This window comes from Pelecanus crispus, chromosome 26 (assembly GCF_030463565.1).
Source record: "Pelecanus crispus isolate bPelCri1 chromosome 26, bPelCri1.pri, whole genome shotgun sequence".
NCBI lineage: Eukaryota > Metazoa > Chordata > Aves > Pelecaniformes > Pelecanidae > Pelecanus > Pelecanus crispus.
Genome location: NC_134668.1, coordinates 1199991 through 1215967, shown reverse-complemented (window position 1 = coordinate 1215967; position 15977 = coordinate 1199991). Strand labels below are relative to the sequence as shown.

The window sequence follows — 15977 nt, the reverse complement described above, 5'->3', positions numbered from 1 at the left end:
CCCAAGCCCCGGGCGGGGTGCGTGGGGGGGACGCCGGCCCGCCCCGCTCACGGGTTAGTAGCGTGTTTTCCCTGATAAAACTCCTCCCACCGGCTCTCGAAAAACTTGCGCATGGCGTGCCCGGCCTTGCCCACGTCCGAGTCGTCCTCGTTGAAGGTCTGGCAGTTGTCGAACACCAGCATGGCGTCGGCCGCAAACTCCTCTGAGGTCGAGTACCTGTGGGTGGGAGAGCGGGAGGTGGCGGCCGGGGACGCTGCTGGCCCCTGAGGGACCCCAATCCCACGAGGGAACCCACCGGGGATCCCACTGGCCCCTGAGGGACCCCAATCCCACAAGGAAACCCACCGGGGACCCCCCTGGCCCCTGAGGGACCCCAATCCCATAGGGGACCCCACCAGGGATCCCACCAGGGACCCCACTGGGGACACCGCCAGCCCCTGAGGGACTCCAATCCCACCAGGGACGTCGCCAGCCCCTGAGGGACCCCAATCCCATGGGGGATCCCACCGGGGACCCCACTTGCCCCTGAGGGACCCCAATCCCAGGGGGGACCCCACCAGGGACCCCACTAACCCCTGAGGGACCCCAATCCCACCAGGGACCCCACCAGGGATGTCGCCGGCCCCTGAGGGACCTAAATCCCATGGGAGATCCCACTGGGGACCCCACCAGGGACGTCGCTGGCCCCTGAGGGACCCCAATCCCACCAGGGACCACAATCCCAGCAGGGACGCTCCCAGCCCCTGAGGGACCTCAGTCCCAGGGGGGATCTCACCAGCCCCCGAGGGACCCCAATCCCAGGGGGGACCCCACCAGGGACCCCAATCCCACCAGGGACCCCACCAGGGATGTCGCCAGCCCCTGGGGTACCTCAATCCCATGGGAAATCCCACTGGGGACCCCACTGGCCCCTGAGGGACCCCAATCCCATTGGGGACACCGCCAACCCCCGAGGGACCCCAATCTCATGGGGGACCCCACCGGCCCCCGAGGGACCCCAATCTCATGGGGGACCCCACCGGCCCCCGGGGGACCCCAATCTCATGGGGGACCCCAATCTCATGGGGGACCCCACCGGCCCCCGAGGGACCCCAATCCCACCGGGAACATCCACTCACCCGCCCCGCAGCAGCCGCGCACGCATGGTAGCAAAATCCATGGGGTTCTTGATGATCTTGCGGTAGCCGGGGACCAGGCGGGGATTGACGGGCTCCAGGAAGGGCCAGGCGTCCTCGTGCGACTCCATCTCCATCAGGATGATCCTGGGGGGGGGTGGCAGGGTGAGGGGGGAGCCCCTGGGGATGCGGCCCCGGCCACCCCGCACCCCCCACTCACTCGCAGAAGGTCAGGTCGCTGGGCTGGCCCCGCAGCGTCGCGCCCCTCCGCTTGGCAGGGGACAGCCCCTCGCTCGCGTAGCGGGGCACGGGCAGCCCCTCGCGACGGCGCAAGGCCGGCCGGCGCCGCGGGCTCTCTTCTTCCTCAGCGAGGTTCCCCCCAAAGAGACGCCCCCGTTTCCGCTTCTTGCCTCGCCGGGGTGAGACAGGGTCCCGGTACTCCCCCGCCTGCAGGGAGGGGACGGGGGTCAGCGCCGGAGCCCGGGGTCAGCGCCGGCCCCGGTGGGCGGAGGTGGGGGGGTTGCCCCATAACCTACCCGGGAGACGCAGACGGAGCAGAACCAGTCGCCCTCGGGCACCTCCGTCATCTTGGGCCGGTGGCAGTAGAGGTGGCAACCGCGGTCGCAGCCGTCGCACAGTAGCAGGTGCTCATCGTCATCCCCGCGCCGGCACACCAGGCAGGTCTGTGGGGACGGGGGCTCAGCTGCGCCGGCACGGGGGTCGCTGCCACCCCAGGGTGCCCGGTGGCAGCGGCAGGCGGCTCTCGCCCTCCCGCCCCGCGTTGCGGTGCGGGCTCTCACCACTCTGTTGACTGATTTCTCCCAAGCAATGGATTTCTCCAGCTGGTAGATGCAGAGGGAGACCTGGGCCGCGCTGCGACACCGCTCCAGCGTCTGCCGCCACGTCCGGACCCGGGGCGTGATCTCGTAGGCTCTGCAGTGGGGAGATGGCGCTCAGCAGGAGCCGCTCGCGTCCCGGTGACGCGGCCGTGGAGGGGGACGCGGGGCTCACATCTCGGTGGGGCCCAGGCTCAGCTCCTCGGGGCTGCTCAGCACCGCTTTCTCCACCACCACCTCGTGCAGGGGCCAGAGCGGTTCCTTCAGGTAGCGCCGCTCCACGTTCTGCTCCAGCGCCGCCAGCCGCAGCACCGCCAGATCCAGGGGGTTGGTGTGCTCCCGGCACAGCGGCAAGCCGTCCCGCCGGCTCCGGATGGTGATGTCTTCCAGGGGTTCCACCTTGTGCTCACAGTACCGCAGGTCGTCCCGCGTGGAGTCGGGGCTGGGGCACGTCCAGCCCTGCGGGAGAGATGGGCTCAGGGTGGGAGAGATGGGCTCAGGGTGGGAGAGAAGGGCTCAGGGCGGGAGAGACGGGGCTCAGGGCGGGAGAGACGGCTGAGGCTACAGCACCGCAGCGCCCAGTCGAAGCCACCACGGCACCCAGCCCGGCACCTACCCGGATCTGCAGGTCCGCCATCAGCACACGCTGCTCCAGCTCCTCCACCCACTGCAGGACGGAGAGGTCGGTCTCGTAGGCTCTCTCCATCACCGACCACTGGGCCAGGGCTTCCTGAGACACGGTGGCGCCGGCCGCCTCGGGGCGCAGGTGGAAGATGGGGTCTGGGGCGGAGGGCAGGCTCAGCGGGGGGACGGGAAGCAGCCCCCCCCACCGCGGCCAGCGCAGGCAGCCCTTACCGGTGGTGGCACGCAGGCAGACCTCCCGCAGGAACTCCTTGTGCTTGGTGAGGTGCTTGTGCAGCGCCTTCTCCCGGATGCCCCGTGGGTGCAGCGCGCGAGCCACTGCCTCCAGCTCCTCGGGGTCCTGCAGCCACCACCAACCGCTCTGCATCTCTGCAAGGCAGCACCGCAGCGCTCAGCATCCCGCCGGGAGCACCGGCACCCCGGGATCCCCGGGGCTGGGCTGGGCTCTCACCGGGAGGAACAGGCTGCTCCGTCAGCTGGGTCAAGTACTTCTGTTCAATCTGCTTGAAGAATTTGGTAGGAGGCCGCCCTCGGCGCTTGGGCTGCCCTGGCAGATCCTGGAGCTTCTCCAGGCTGCCCCGGCTCCGAGGGCAGGCGCCGTGGGCCCTGGCGCCGGCGTGCACCGGCGTGGACGCGAGCAGGGGAGCCGTGGGGTCGTCCATGGGGAGGCCGTTCAGCTGGGGGGAAGGAGCGCGTCAGAAGGGCCAGGCATACACCCGCTCCTCAACCCCCAACCCCACGGCCCCCAATCCCGCAGACCCCCAGGCCCCATGGCTGTTTTGCTTCTCACAGGCTCGGCCTGGGGGGTTGGGGGGCAGCAGGACTGAGCTCCTGCCCCTGGGGGGTCCAGCACCCAGGCAAAGGGTCCCACCCTGCTCCCACCAGCCACCCAGTGAGGTCCCCACCCCGATGTAGTCCCCGCAAGCTGGGGTGGAAACGCTGGCCGCAGGCCCCCTCCGCCCCGGCCGGGCCCACGCACGTACCTGCCTGGCCGAGCCTTTGGGCAGCTCACTGTGGGGCTGGCCGCGGGGCTGCGCGGTGGCTCGCGGCGAGGGCTCAGCGGAGGAGGTAGCAAGGGGGGCTCGGTCATCGCAGGGTGTCCGGGGCAGCAGGTTGAACCAGGATCCCTGCTTCTCTGCAGCCTCCGGGGCGTTCTCCTCCTCTTCCTCCTCCTCCTCCTCCGCGGGGTCTGACGGGGCCTCAAGCGGCGGGAGCCCCGTGTCCCCCTTGCCGGGGCTGCTGTCCGGGGTGAGGACGGAGTCCTTGAGCAGGGACGACTGCGTCTGGCTCAGCCAGGAGAGGAAGGCAGACTGGCTGAGGTCGTGCTGGCTCTGCCCCAGGGGCACCGACTCCTCCAGGACCCCATTGACAGGAGGGGGTCTGGGCCCGCAGTGCTGTGACAGCTCCTCTTTGCTTTTCCGGGGCCGGCCGCGGGAGCGTGAGGCCGTGCAGTTCATCCGGCTGGGAATGGGCACCTCCACCGGCTCCTCCTTCACTGGGGAGACATGCGGGGAAGCCTTCTCCTCTGGGGGCTCCTGGGGCGCCGGCTCAGCCACTGCGAGGGCAGGAGGAGGAGATGAGACGCGGGGTCCTCTCCCAGCCGGGAGATCCCCCCCTCCCCAAGGAGCCCCTTCCCAGCTCACCCTCCGCGCCCTCCACGAAGATGCCGCCCAGGTGGGGCAGGACCCAGTACCCGCCGCCGGTACCGGTCCTGGCCCAGAGAAGCCGCCCGCAGCGTCTGCGAGGAATGGAGCAGCTTCTTGCGGAAGAACATCTGCCTCTGTGGGGAGAGCGTGGGGTGGTGACGGGCCCCTCAGCGGGGGCCAAGCCCCCAGCCCTCCGCCGCCCACTCACCTTGGCCAGCTTCTCGATCTGCCTCTCGAGCTCAGGGACGCTGGATGCAGACGTGTCGGCCTGGGGAAGGGACGGGATCCGTCAGGGAAGCGTGGGCGGGTGGGGAAGAGATCCCCAAGGGTAGCATCCCCACCTCTGGCCCCCGCGAGTGGCGGGCCCCGCGGCCACCCCACCTCCTCCTCCCTGCGGGATTTCCGTCCGCGGCTCTCCTCCTCCTCCTCCATCTCCAGGCCCGTCTCCTCCGTCAGGCGGGAGCTGCGCCGGCGCCGCCCGTCCTCCAAGCCCGTGATCTCCGACTCGGGCCGGCCCGTCTTCTTGGCCAGGGCAACCTTCAACCTGCCGAGACACAGCAGAGGCATCTGTTGCCTGCCCCGCTGCCTGTCCCCAAGCGCACCCCGCTCCCCGGGCAGGCCACGGCACGCGGTTACACTGCAGCACCGGAAAAGTCACCCCGAGCCCCCCGCCCCAGCCCCAAGGCGTGAAAGGGAATCACAGAAGCGTTGAGGTTGGGAAAAGACCTTTTAAGATCATCCAGTCCAACCATTAAAGTGGAAAGTGCAGAGGCCACAAGCGGGACCCAGCCATGTCCAGCGGAGCAGCCGGCCGGCACGCGGTGCTGCCTGCCAAGTGAGTGCAGGCAGCGGGAGGTGCAGGCAGCGGGAGGTGCAGGCAGCGGGAGGTGCAGGCAGCGGGAGGTGCAGGCAGCGGGAGGTGCAGGCAGCCCCCACCCACCCACCTGCGCAGCCGGCCCTCGATGATCCACTTATTCTTCCTGTAGTTGGACATGTTCTCCAGGGTCTTGTCGATCTCGCTGCAAGAAAACGGGGGCTGGCTGCGGCGGGTGGCTCCGCGCAGCTCTCCCGGGAAGGAGAGGGGCCCATGCCAGGCGCCGACATGCCCGTGCCGTGCACGCGCTGTGCTGTGCCTGCAGGCAGGAGGGGCCAGGATCAGAGGACGCGTTGCCCCCCACCCGCGCTCACTTGATGATGAGGGCACTGCTGTTCAGCTCGTTCACCAGGAAGGCCAGGATGGCGGCTTTCTTCTCCGGGGGCAGCGCCTGGAAGGGCTTGGTCCGCAGCCCGTCGCACAGGTCCTCGCCTGCCCCGTACGCCGTCAGGAAGCAGCGCAGGATCTCGGAGACGGTGTCGCGGTTCAGGCTGATCTCCGACACCTTTTCCCCCAGGATCTTCAGGGACTGGGTAAAGCAGAGATAGGGTTGGGGATCCCACTGGGGGTGCACCAGGAGGGGAAAAAACCAAGAAGGGCAGAACGTCAGCGCCCCACAGATGGGAAAACGAGAGCCAGGAACCAAGCGGGAATGATGGCAGGGGTGTCCCAGGCAGGGCTGCCTGCCCGCTGTGCTCCAGGCCCCTGCAGCAGGACAGACGCCGGAGCACCCCGAGGGCTGCCAGGGAGCCAGCCAGGCACAGGGAGAGGGTGCAGGAGTCCGCAGCAAGAGCAGCGCCTCCCAAATCCGGGCTCCCCTATCCCGAGCCTGCAGCAGCCAGGGCCTTGCGGGTTTTTTGGTGCCTGCTGACACCCCCAACCCGGCCGGGGAAGGGGTGCAGGCTCACCTGGCAGTAGGGCGGCAGCCCGGGGTCGTAGAGCGCAGCCTGCAGCAGCCGCACCAGCAGGTCCTGCACCTCGCCCGCGCTGTCGCCCACCCCCCAGCAGCCCCTCCTGCAGCGCACACAGGCTGGGCACGTCCTTGGCCGGGTCGAAGCCCAGGACTTTGCCATAGCTCTGAAGGAACTCCACGACCGTCAGGCAGTTGGAGAAGGCGTGGCTAGGCAGGATGAGGCCCGGGATGCGAGAGAAGTCTGGCAGGGGCTGCAGGGAAGGAGAGGGATGGGTCAGGGCAGGCTGCCAGCTCACCAGCTTGGCCCAGCCAAGCCCCCTGCACCCCAGCCTACCTGGTGGTCCCCCAGGCACATGTCCTCCGTGGGCTTCTTCATCTCCTCCAGGATGAGCTGCTGCCGCCGCCGTTCCTCCAGACGCCGCTGGCCAGCAGACCCTTGTCAGCCTTCCGAGCCCCTTTGCCCTTCTTCTCTTTGGGCCGCGCTTTGTCCTTGCCCTTCTCCGGTTTGCCCTTCTTCTCCTTGGCCTGAGGACAGACACCGGGACGTGTGGGGAGAGCGGCTCCATCTCCTGCCCCCGCTTCCCACCTCCCTCATATCCTGCGGACTCACCTTGGACTTCTTCTTGGCCTCCTTCGCTCTGGGGGCTTTGGCTTCCTGCTTCTGCTTGTTCTTGGCCTGGAAGGGACAAGACCAGCTCAAGGACCCGGTGGCCTTCCCGCACCAGGGAAGCCCCTACCCCAGAGCCGCCCCGAGCCCCGCGCAGCCGTTTGTACCTTCCGCCTCATTTTCTTCTTGATTTTGCTCATTTTCAGCTTGTCCTCATCGCTGAGCACCTCTGCGAGAACAGAGAGGGAGGGGGGCCGTTGGGGTCCCACCAGAGCCAGGCTGCAAGGGGCTACACCAGCCGCCCCAAGCCGATGGGGCTGGGGAGGGGGGTACCTTGGGCTTCCAGCCTCTTCAGCAGCCGTGCGTCCGTCTTGCTCAGCAAATCGACCATCTTGACCTTGGGAGGCCGGCCCCGGCCGCGCTTCGCAGCCGGTGGCTCCTTGGGCTTGGCCTTCTCGGCGTTGCGGGGGTCGCCCGCGCTTGCCCGTGATGGCCTGGATGCGCGAGGGGATCTCCTCGGGGCTCAGCTTCACCCACTGCAGACCCTGCGGCACAAATCTGGGTCACCTCCCCGCAGCACAGCGTGGCGGGGGGGGACAGGGCGGCCCAGCTGCCCCCAGACCCACCTCCGGCGTGTCCCGCTCCTCATAGAAGTCTCCCACTGGCATGCGGGGGCTGAAGCTGAAGTGCTCGCGCCGGACGTCCTGCACCACGTTCCTGCTCAGGTACTGGCGGGGAGGAGGAGGGGGAGGAGGAAGGCTGTGAGGGTGGCTCAGCGCTCGGGGCCCCGCAGCTCCTGGCTCACAGCAGCATCCGTCTGCTGCAGTCGGGGGGGCCCATGGCGGACCAGGACCCCGGCTCGTCCCCCATTCCACTCTCCCCGGGCACCGTACCTTGATCACTTCCGGGAACTGCTTCATCCTCTTCCCGCAGGGCCCGTAGTACCAGGTCTCGCCCTGCCAGCGGTGATTCCCCTTCTTGATCCGCACCTCCCGCCTCCACCTGGGCACAAGGAGCTTCAGCCCTGTGCCGTGGGGCGGGCCGCGGGGCAGGATGGAGGGAGGGGGATGGTGCCACGTACCCATGCTGCAGAGGAAAGCGCACCTCCTCCTGGGTGGCGATGCGCCGGCGGGGGACATCACCTGCGAGAGAGAGGGGACGCAACGCTGGGCTGGGGCAGGTGCTGGCTGGAGTGGGGTGCCCGCGGGGGCTCCCAGCCTTTACCTGCTGCCGAGGCGTTCAGTGGGGCGGCCTCCTCGCTCTCTCCTTCTGGTGCGGCCAAAGTCTCTGGACAGCTGTCGGCAGTTTCTTTCTCCTCCTCCTCCTCCTCTGCGGACGGGGCCGGGGACTCCGGCTCCAGCGGAGGGTCGAGCTCCAGGGACCCCGACTCCTCCGGCCCTGCGTGGCTGCTGCTGCTCAGATCGACGCTGCTGTCTGCGGAGCCAAGGTCAGGGACGTCACCACCGAGCACGGCTGCCTTCCTGCTCCGCCCATGACACCAGACAGCCCCCGCTTGTCCCAATGGGGATGTGGCTGCGTATCCCCTCCCTGGGGGGCATCCGCGGCGTGGAGGAGACCCCCCTGCAGGGGCTCATGCTCGGCCAGGGGCAGGCACCCACACCGGCACACCATTCATCCCTTGTGGGGTCCCTGCCGCAGTGGGTGCCGGCACGCGCGGGGTCCCCGCTCTGCTTGGACACAAAGGTGCTGCGGCAGCCACGGAGGCAGAACAAGGCCGGCGGGGCGGCTGCCCCCACCCCAGCTGGGGGTCAAGGGGGGCAAGCGGCCGGCCAGTGGGCACCAGCCTGTCCTGATGTGGCACGTACCGTGCAGGGTGGGCGGCGAGCCGGGGCCGGCGAGCAGCGGGGCGGGCGGGGGGCCAGCGGGCAGCAGGCTGAAGGGGCCAGCGGCGTGGAGGGGGGAGCTGGCAGCGCAGCGCAGGCCGGGCAGGTCGGGGGGCTCCTCCAAGGGGGATTTGTCGCTCACCAGCTGCGAGTCGTCCATCGTGTAGAGGTCCCCGGTGCCGGGGTCTGGGGAGGGGGTGAGCACCAGGACCTGGGCTGGGGGCACGCAGACCCACATTTCTGCTCCCGAGGGGTGGCCGAGCACAGTGGGCGGCCGGGTCCCCCCCGACCGAAAAGGCGCCGGCAGAAGAGGGGTTAAGGGGTTTCGGAGCCCCCAGCCACGCCCCCTCCTCTGGGAAGCGGAGGAGCCCAAAATGGCCGTGGCGGTGGCGGTGATGTTCACCAGCGCGGAAGTTCAGGCGCTGAGTAACAGCCTCGTCACGGAGCTGGGAAGGAAGGGAAGGGAGCGCGGAGGAGGCTGGCGCGGGAGGGACGCGGCAGGGACACGGGCCCGCCCCTGCCCGCCAGCGCCTGCCCAGGGCTGCCTGCCCGCTGAGGCCGCCTGAGAAGGCCTCTGCCATCGCCATCGCCATCGCTCGCTGCCCGGAGGGGACGAGAGGGGCTGGGCGCCGCTTCCCCGGGGCAGCGGCCGGGCCAGGGCAGCGCAGGGGATGGCCGTGCCAGCCGGGCGCAGGCAGCTGCCTGTCCTGCCCACCGCGGCCCCAACACACACCCCCCCACACACACACGCCCCCCGAGCCCAGCGGGGCGGCAGCCTCCCTACCTCTGGCCAGGGACTCAAAGGGCTCCAGGGGGTCTTCGCTCAGGATGTGGGCGTCCTCCAGCTGCGGGGCGATGGGCGACGCGTCCCCCAGGCAGCCGCTGCCCGCGCCGGGGGCCAGGACGGGCCCCTCCTGCCCGAGCGGCACCACACCGGGGCCAGAGCCGTTGTAGCTGCAGATCTTCAAGTCTAAACGGAAAAAACGACCGAAAACAAACCCTGCAGCAGCGGGACACGATGGTGACGGAGCCCGGGGCCCGGCCGCCCCCACCCCCGGGTATCAGCTGGCACGAGCTGCCGCCGTTCCCCACACCAGAGCGGTTGGCTGCTGGGCCTCCCCCCGGCACCCAGCCCTCCCACGGCACCCAGCTGCCCCGGGGCTCGCACCCACGCCCACGCCGGGGAACGCCAGCGGTGACACCGCGGGCCGTGCCCGGCCTGGTTTAACGAGATCCCAACATCGACTCCGAGTTGCGACAGGCCAAGGGACACGGGGCAGGCGGGTTGGAGGGGTCGGGCCTCCCTGGGGAACATGACGTCCATCTCCACCGACCCGGCTCACGATCCGGCACCCGCCTGGCAGGGCCGCGGTGCCGCAGCTCTGCCCGCCTACACCGGCGGCGCGGGCTCCTACCTGGCTGCGCTTCCTCCAGCTCCATGCTGCCCACCAGCCCACCCCCGTTCTCCGCAATGGCAGGGGGGATCTCTTTGGCTGCAGCGTCAACATCTCCCTCGCCGGCGCCCGGCTCCTCCGGCGGGCCTGGCGGCAGTGAGAAGGGCTGGGTGCCGGAGCCCAGCATGGGGGAGGGCTGGGTGGCCGTGTAGAAGCCGGCCGGCCCGTTCTGTATCAGCTCAAAGCTCTGGTCGTGGAAGGAGTCGTACAGCTCCTGTGAGTCGAAATTCAGCCCCATGGGGCCGGGGGTGCCGTTGCCCCAGAACTCCTGCCCGGCCGCCCGCAGGTTAGTGCCGTGCCCCGGGGACGCCGGCCGAGACCCCCCGGCGACGCCGTTGAGCGGGAACTGTCCGAGGCCGGAGAGTGGGGGGGTGGCGGGGCTGCCGTCCTTGAGGCCGCCGGCAGGCGGGTATGGCGTGTAGTCCCAGAGGCAGTCGTAGGTGCGGAGGGGCGGCGTGCCGGCGGGCGGCGAGCTGGGGGTGAAGGTCCCTGAAGTACTGGGGTGAGATACAGTAGAGAAGCCATTGACATTCATGCCCCCGTTCAGACCTGCAAGGGAGCCAGAGGAGAGACAGCCGGGTCAGCGGCACGGTGGGGCCATTTCTCAACACCCTCCCTCGCGCGGAACCGGCCAGGCCCCAGCAGCGGCGGACGAGAGGGTTTGAGGACAGACAGACGACCTGACCCAGCAGCCACCGAGCCCTGCGCCCCAGCGTGACCGCTGCCCGCGCAGAGCTGGGCGGTCGCACCCCTGAGGCCCCCCCCGCCTGGCGTAGCTCCCCACTCGGCAAAAGCGGCCCCGCCACGGGGCTTTGCCGGCGTTGGGCTGAGAGCCACAGGATGCCGGGGATTAGCCAAGCACTTGGCAAGGCTGTGCCGGATCAGCTGACCGGCCAAATCCACACAGAGACCCCGTTCCGGCGTGGCCGCTTTTCTAGGCCAAGGCGATGGCGGGCACGCAACAGACCCCCGGCCCCGGCCCCCACACGTGGGGAGCTGCTGGCAGCCGTTGCCGCCGCGGCCCCTCTGTCCCCACGACCCCGGATGGGCCGTGCCGGCCCCGTGGGGGGCACTTACTTTTCCCTTGCTGGGGGAAGCTGAGCGGGGAGCCGTGGGCGAAGGGGCTGTCCCCTGAGGCAGGCGTGGGTTTCGGTCCTGAGGCAGCGGGTGCAGAGGAAAGGCCAGTGAAGTTAAAATGGTTGTTTGTTTCCATTTCTGCGGAAGGGAGAAGAAGCACGAGGGTCAAACGCTGGCGGGGACCGGGGCTGCCAGCGTAGCAAGCACCCGGCCCTGCCACCCACCACCGGGGCCCGCAGGGAGGGCGGGGACCCTGGGACAGGGACCCCAGGGGAAGCGCCGGGTCCCCAGCCCAGGGCAGGGCGAGCTCCCGACCCAGAGCTCGACGGAAACATAGTGGGGTTGGGGAGGGCGAGGAGAGACGGTGAAAGCCCCCCGGGACCCCAGTGCCCTTCGCCGGGCCCCCGGCACGGTGGAGACGACACTGCCTTTGCCACGAGCCGGCCCAGGCCCAGCAGCCCCAGCGGGACGAGCTGCCACCTGCGTGAGCAAAGCTCGTCACCGCGCTCCAGCATCCCCAGGGACGGCCGTCACTGAGAAACCCCGCTTGCCGCCCGCCCGCGCTTCTTCCCACATTAAACTCAAGCACTCGGCTCCCTGGCACCGCCATCCCAGGGCCCCGGCGCGGGGCGAGACCGCGGGAGCTCCGGCAGGCTCCCAGCTGGTGGAACCGTGGGGGCCGCTTCCCAGCGAAGCGCTGGCCCCCCCCAAAGCAGCTCTGTGACCCCATGGGGCACCGGCACGGCCCGGCACTCCCTGGGGAATGCCGTGCTCCCAGCACAGAAACGCCTCTGCGGTGACAGCCGGTGCCCCCACCGCAGCCACGATCCCCCCCCAGCCGGAGGGGATCCGAGCCCCATCCGTGGCTCCAGGGACGCCTCTGCGGCAGGATCCGGGCCAGGCTCGTGTCAAAGCCGGGAGCGAGCGGGAACCGCTGGTGACCTTCACCCCCCGGGTGGAGCAAAGGCTCCCTCCAAACCACAGAACCCAAGGAGGGCTGCGGGTGGGGGCTAGCTGCAGGACAGGACCCTGCTGTGCCACCAGCGCGGCCAGCAGCCGCCCAAGGGGGTCCCGGCCTGCGGGGCAGGGGAGCAGATGGTGCGGGGGAGGCAAGGCCCTGCAAGCCCAGCTGCCGAGATGGGAACCCCGGTGCTGGCGGGGACCCTCAGGGACACCCCGCGGGGCTGCCATAGCCGGCGTCTCCCCGTCCTGCCATGCACGCTGAACCTGCCGTTGGCCGAGGCGGCACCGGCTCCACCGACCTCCCCGGAAGAGCCAACGCCGCCATACACTGATGCGGCACTTCAGCAGCAGCTCGTGGCACGGCCCATGTCGAAACCCCGATGGGGATTTCATCACACCCTTGCCCGCATTGGCCGGTGCCCTGGCTGGGGCCGGAGGAACCAGGGCCGCCGAGCGCTCTCCTGGCCGGCCGGGGACACCGGTGATTCATGCGCCAGAGAAACCCGTATGGGCAGTGACGCAGCTGCCACACGCGCGTTGCTCCCGGACGTCCCGGGACGGCCCCGCAGCCACCACCCCCCACCCCAACCCGCCAGCCGGGGGCTGGTGCAGCCAGGCCCCTGCTCCGACCCCAGCCGGGAGCCCACGGCTAGTGCGGGGAAACCGGCCGCAGGGTGGCTGAAAAAAAGAAAAAAGCCTTTCCGGTCCCCACCCCGCATGTGATGCGCTGGCTGGGAACGCCGCTGCTGGCTTTTGGAGGTCAGAGGAGGTGGCAAAGGGACGTGCCAGAACCGGACAGGTGGCGGCCGCAGGTCAGCGCCGCAGACTGGGATGGACTGGGCGCGTGCCAGGCACGGGGAGGGGGCTGGAGCAGAGGTGGCCGCAGCGAGCGTGGCTGGGAGAGAAGCGCCGCAGCCGAGAAAGGAAAATAAAAGCTGGGAAGACGGGAATAAACTACGGTGAGGGCAGAGGGGCGGGGAAATGGGAGACCAGCCGGGCGAGAGCGGCTCAACCATGGGGCCGGGCTCCAGCTGCGGCAGCACCGTCCGTGTTGGCTGCAGGGAGCGGCTGCCCCAGGACAGGGACCGGGGGCTGCGGCACCGCCACACGTGCCAGCTCGCCCTTGCTCTGGGGACAAACGGGGCCCGGATCCGGCGTGGGGACACGCTGGGCCCTGCGGCTGCCGGAGCCGCCCTCGGCATCACCGGGAGCCCGGCCAGCGCTGGGTGCGGTGCAGGCAGAGGCCGTCGCCTCCTGCCCGGGGCTGGGGCTCCTGCCCGCAGCGGCCCCGCTCCCCCCGCCGGGCAGCACGTGACCGAGCGCGGAGCCACAAACTGGGCCACGGCGCGTAACCGGAGCTGGCGGCGAGCGGGCGAGGCGAGGAGGGCGAGGGCCGGGGACGCAGCCAGCCCCAGGGATGCGCCGGCGGTGGGCCGGGAGCCTCGGGCCCGGCGGCACTGCCGGGGTCTCACCGGCAGCAGCGACGAGGCGGGGGCCGCTCCCCGGCTCCCACCGGAGCGGGCAGAGCCGACGTGGCAGCACCCACTCGCCATTGGCGTTAAACCTGGCAGCGGCGGCAGCACCCACCGGCACCCGGCCGGGCTCCACCGCGCTCCCGACGGCTGCGGGGTGCCAGGCAGGGACGCGGGGCACTCGGACGCAGGCGCCATCCCCCGAAGCTGGGGCGGCTGTCGGTGACGGTTACCGGTGCCGTTCCCCCGGCGGGGAGCTGGGCCCGGTGGCCGCCCGGCCCGGCAGCACCGGGAGGCCCCGGGAGCGAGACGCGACCTGATTAAAAAGGACGTTTCAAAAACAACGAGACGCAACAACCGGCTGCCATTTCCCGGCCACTTCCTGCGGGGGGACGGACACGGACACGGAGGGACACGGACACGGACGCGGACACGGGACCGGCCCCCCCCCATCCCCCCACCCCCGGTCCCTGCGGCAAGGGCATCCCCCTCCCACCCCCCCCGCACAGGGTCTTGCGGGGAAGGGGGGGCGGGGCGTGCCCCCCCCCCCCCCCCCCGCAGGGGGGTCCCGGGGCGGGAGGCGGCGGCGGAACCGGGCGGGGGGGGCACACACACACACGACACGGACGGGGAAGCGGGGGGGGGGGGGTCCCCTTCTGCATCCGGGACGGGAATGGGGGGGGGGGGACCGCACCGGCCACCGGGGACGCGGGCCCGGGCTCCCCGCGTTCCAGGCCGGGGTCCCCGGGCCGGGTCGGGCCCGGCCGCCGCAGCGGGAGGGGGGCGGGGGGCTCCCGGGGGGTGCCTCGGCAGCACCGGGATGCGGGGGAACGGGACGGGGGGGGGGGGTCTCACCGAGCTCGGGAAGCGGGGGGGGGGGGGGAGGTCTCACCGGAGCCGCCGCCCCCGGCTCCCCCCCCGCGCCGGTCCCCAACCGTCGCCCCCCCCAGCCGTTAACGGCCGCCACGGAGCGCTCCTCCCCCCCCCCGCCCCGACCGGACCCCGCACCTGGCAGGCGGCGGCGCGGGCCCGGCGGGCGCCCCGGGCCCGGCTCAGGCGGCTCGGGGCGGGACGCGGCTCCGCATGGCGCGGCCCCTCCAGCGCGGACCGGGCCGGGCCGGGCCGGGCCGCAGCGCACCGGGCCCGCCGCGCCGAGCGGAGCCGAACCAGCGGCGCAGGGCAGGAAGCGCCTCGCGCCGCCGGGCGGTCCCAGCCCCGCCCCCCTCGCGCTCACGTCACCGCCGCCGCGATGGCGTCACCGGGAGCGGCGCCGCGCGTCACCGGGGGCGGGCTAAGCGCCCCACGTGGGAGGGGATCCCCGCCCCCGGAGGGGTCAGGGCGGGGGGAATCCCCACGCGGGGCCGCCCCCGCCCCCCCCCCCCCCGGGTCCCCCCGCGGCCGCCTCCCCCCCCGCCCCCGCCCGGGACCGGGCCCCCCCCGCTTCCCCCCGCAGCCCCGGCCCGGTCCCGGGGAACGGCGGCGGCGCCGCGCGGGGCAGGGGCGGCCGCGGGCCGGGACCGGGGCCGGGACCCCACGGGACTCGGGCGCTCCCCTTCTCGGCGCGGCCGCGGGGACACCGGCGCCCCCCCCCCCCCCAGCCCCGGGGGCTGCCCCGGCCCCCGGGATCCCCGCTGACGTCACGCGGCACCGGCTGCGCAGAGGCGGGGGCGCCTCCGGGTACCGGGGCGGCGGGGGGAGGAGGGGGGTCCTGGTGCGGCCCGGGCCTGTCCCGGTGCGGCCCCGCGGGAGTTGGAGGGGGGGGGATCCCCGCCCGGGGCGGGGGCAGGGGGGCCCGGGCCGGGGATTCACGGCCCGGTGCGGGCTCCCGGTCCGGTGGGAGGGCCCGGTGCAGAGCTGAGGGTCCCGGTGCAGAGCCGGGGCGGTCCCGGTGTGCGCGGAGGTGGGGGGGGTCCCTGTCTCCGGGGCCCGTCCGGAGCGCTGCGTACCTGCGGGCGGCGGAGCCGGCCCGGTGCCCGCCCGGCCCGGTGCGGTGCGGTGCCGGTGGCGGAGCCGGAGCCGGGCGGCGGCGCAGGTGCTCCCGGCCCCGCGTGATGTCAGCGGCCGCCGCCGCCCCCTCCGCCGCGCGGGGCGCGCCGCCATTTAAAGGGACCGCGGCCCTTCCCCACGGGGGAGCGGCTGGGGGCACCCCTGCAACGGGGGCCGCGACACGGCGGGGGGGGGGGGGGTGTCCCCACCCGCAGCCCTTGCGGGGACCCCCCCGCGGGACCCCCGCGGTCGCACGCCCCCGTCCCCGGTAGCCCCCGGTGGAGGGGCTCGGCCCGGCCCCACGGGCGGGGGGGGGGGGGGGGGGGGGGGGTGTGCCCCCGGGGCGGGGCTCGGCGGGGCCGGTGCTGGAGCCCCGCGGCGGGGAGGGCCGGGCCGGCGCGGCCCCCCGGGACCCCGCGGACAAAGCCGCAGCTGGCGGGGCCGGGGCAGCAGCCGGCCCCGGGGCCGCTCTTTGTGCTGCAAAATGGTGGAGCCAGAATGGGCGGGGGGGGGGGGGGGGGGGGGGGGGGGGGGGGAACGACGACGAC

The 15977-nt window shown here is 72.0% G+C and overlaps 1 protein-coding gene across 1 annotated transcript; it reads right to left on the bottom strand.

Annotated features, from left to right (window-relative positions):
- On the bottom strand, nt 1-14472 carry BAZ2A (bromodomain adjacent to zinc finger domain 2A). Its single transcript, XM_075724981.1, is given in 33 exon segments — nt 1-216; nt 1119-1262; nt 1336-1562; nt 1652-1798; nt 1916-2048; nt 2127-2410; nt 2568-2731; nt 2807-2962; nt 3045-3270; nt 3577-4148; nt 4237-4285; nt 4287-4373; nt 4448-4507; nt 4621-4783; nt 5184-5258; nt 5428-5642; nt 6022-6114; nt 6116-6277; nt 6361-6452; nt 6455-6551; nt 6637-6702; nt 6801-6862; nt 6967-7102; nt 7104-7178; nt 7260-7361; nt 7527-7635; nt 7715-7775; nt 7858-8067; nt 8460-8663; nt 9262-9447; nt 9893-10480; nt 11009-11146; nt 14452-14472. Coding segments are annotated over 32 exon segments (5250 nt in total). The 5' UTR covers nt 11145-11146; nt 14452-14472; the 3' UTR covers nt 1-47.
- Between the last annotated feature and the right edge of the window lie 1505 nt (nt 14473-15977).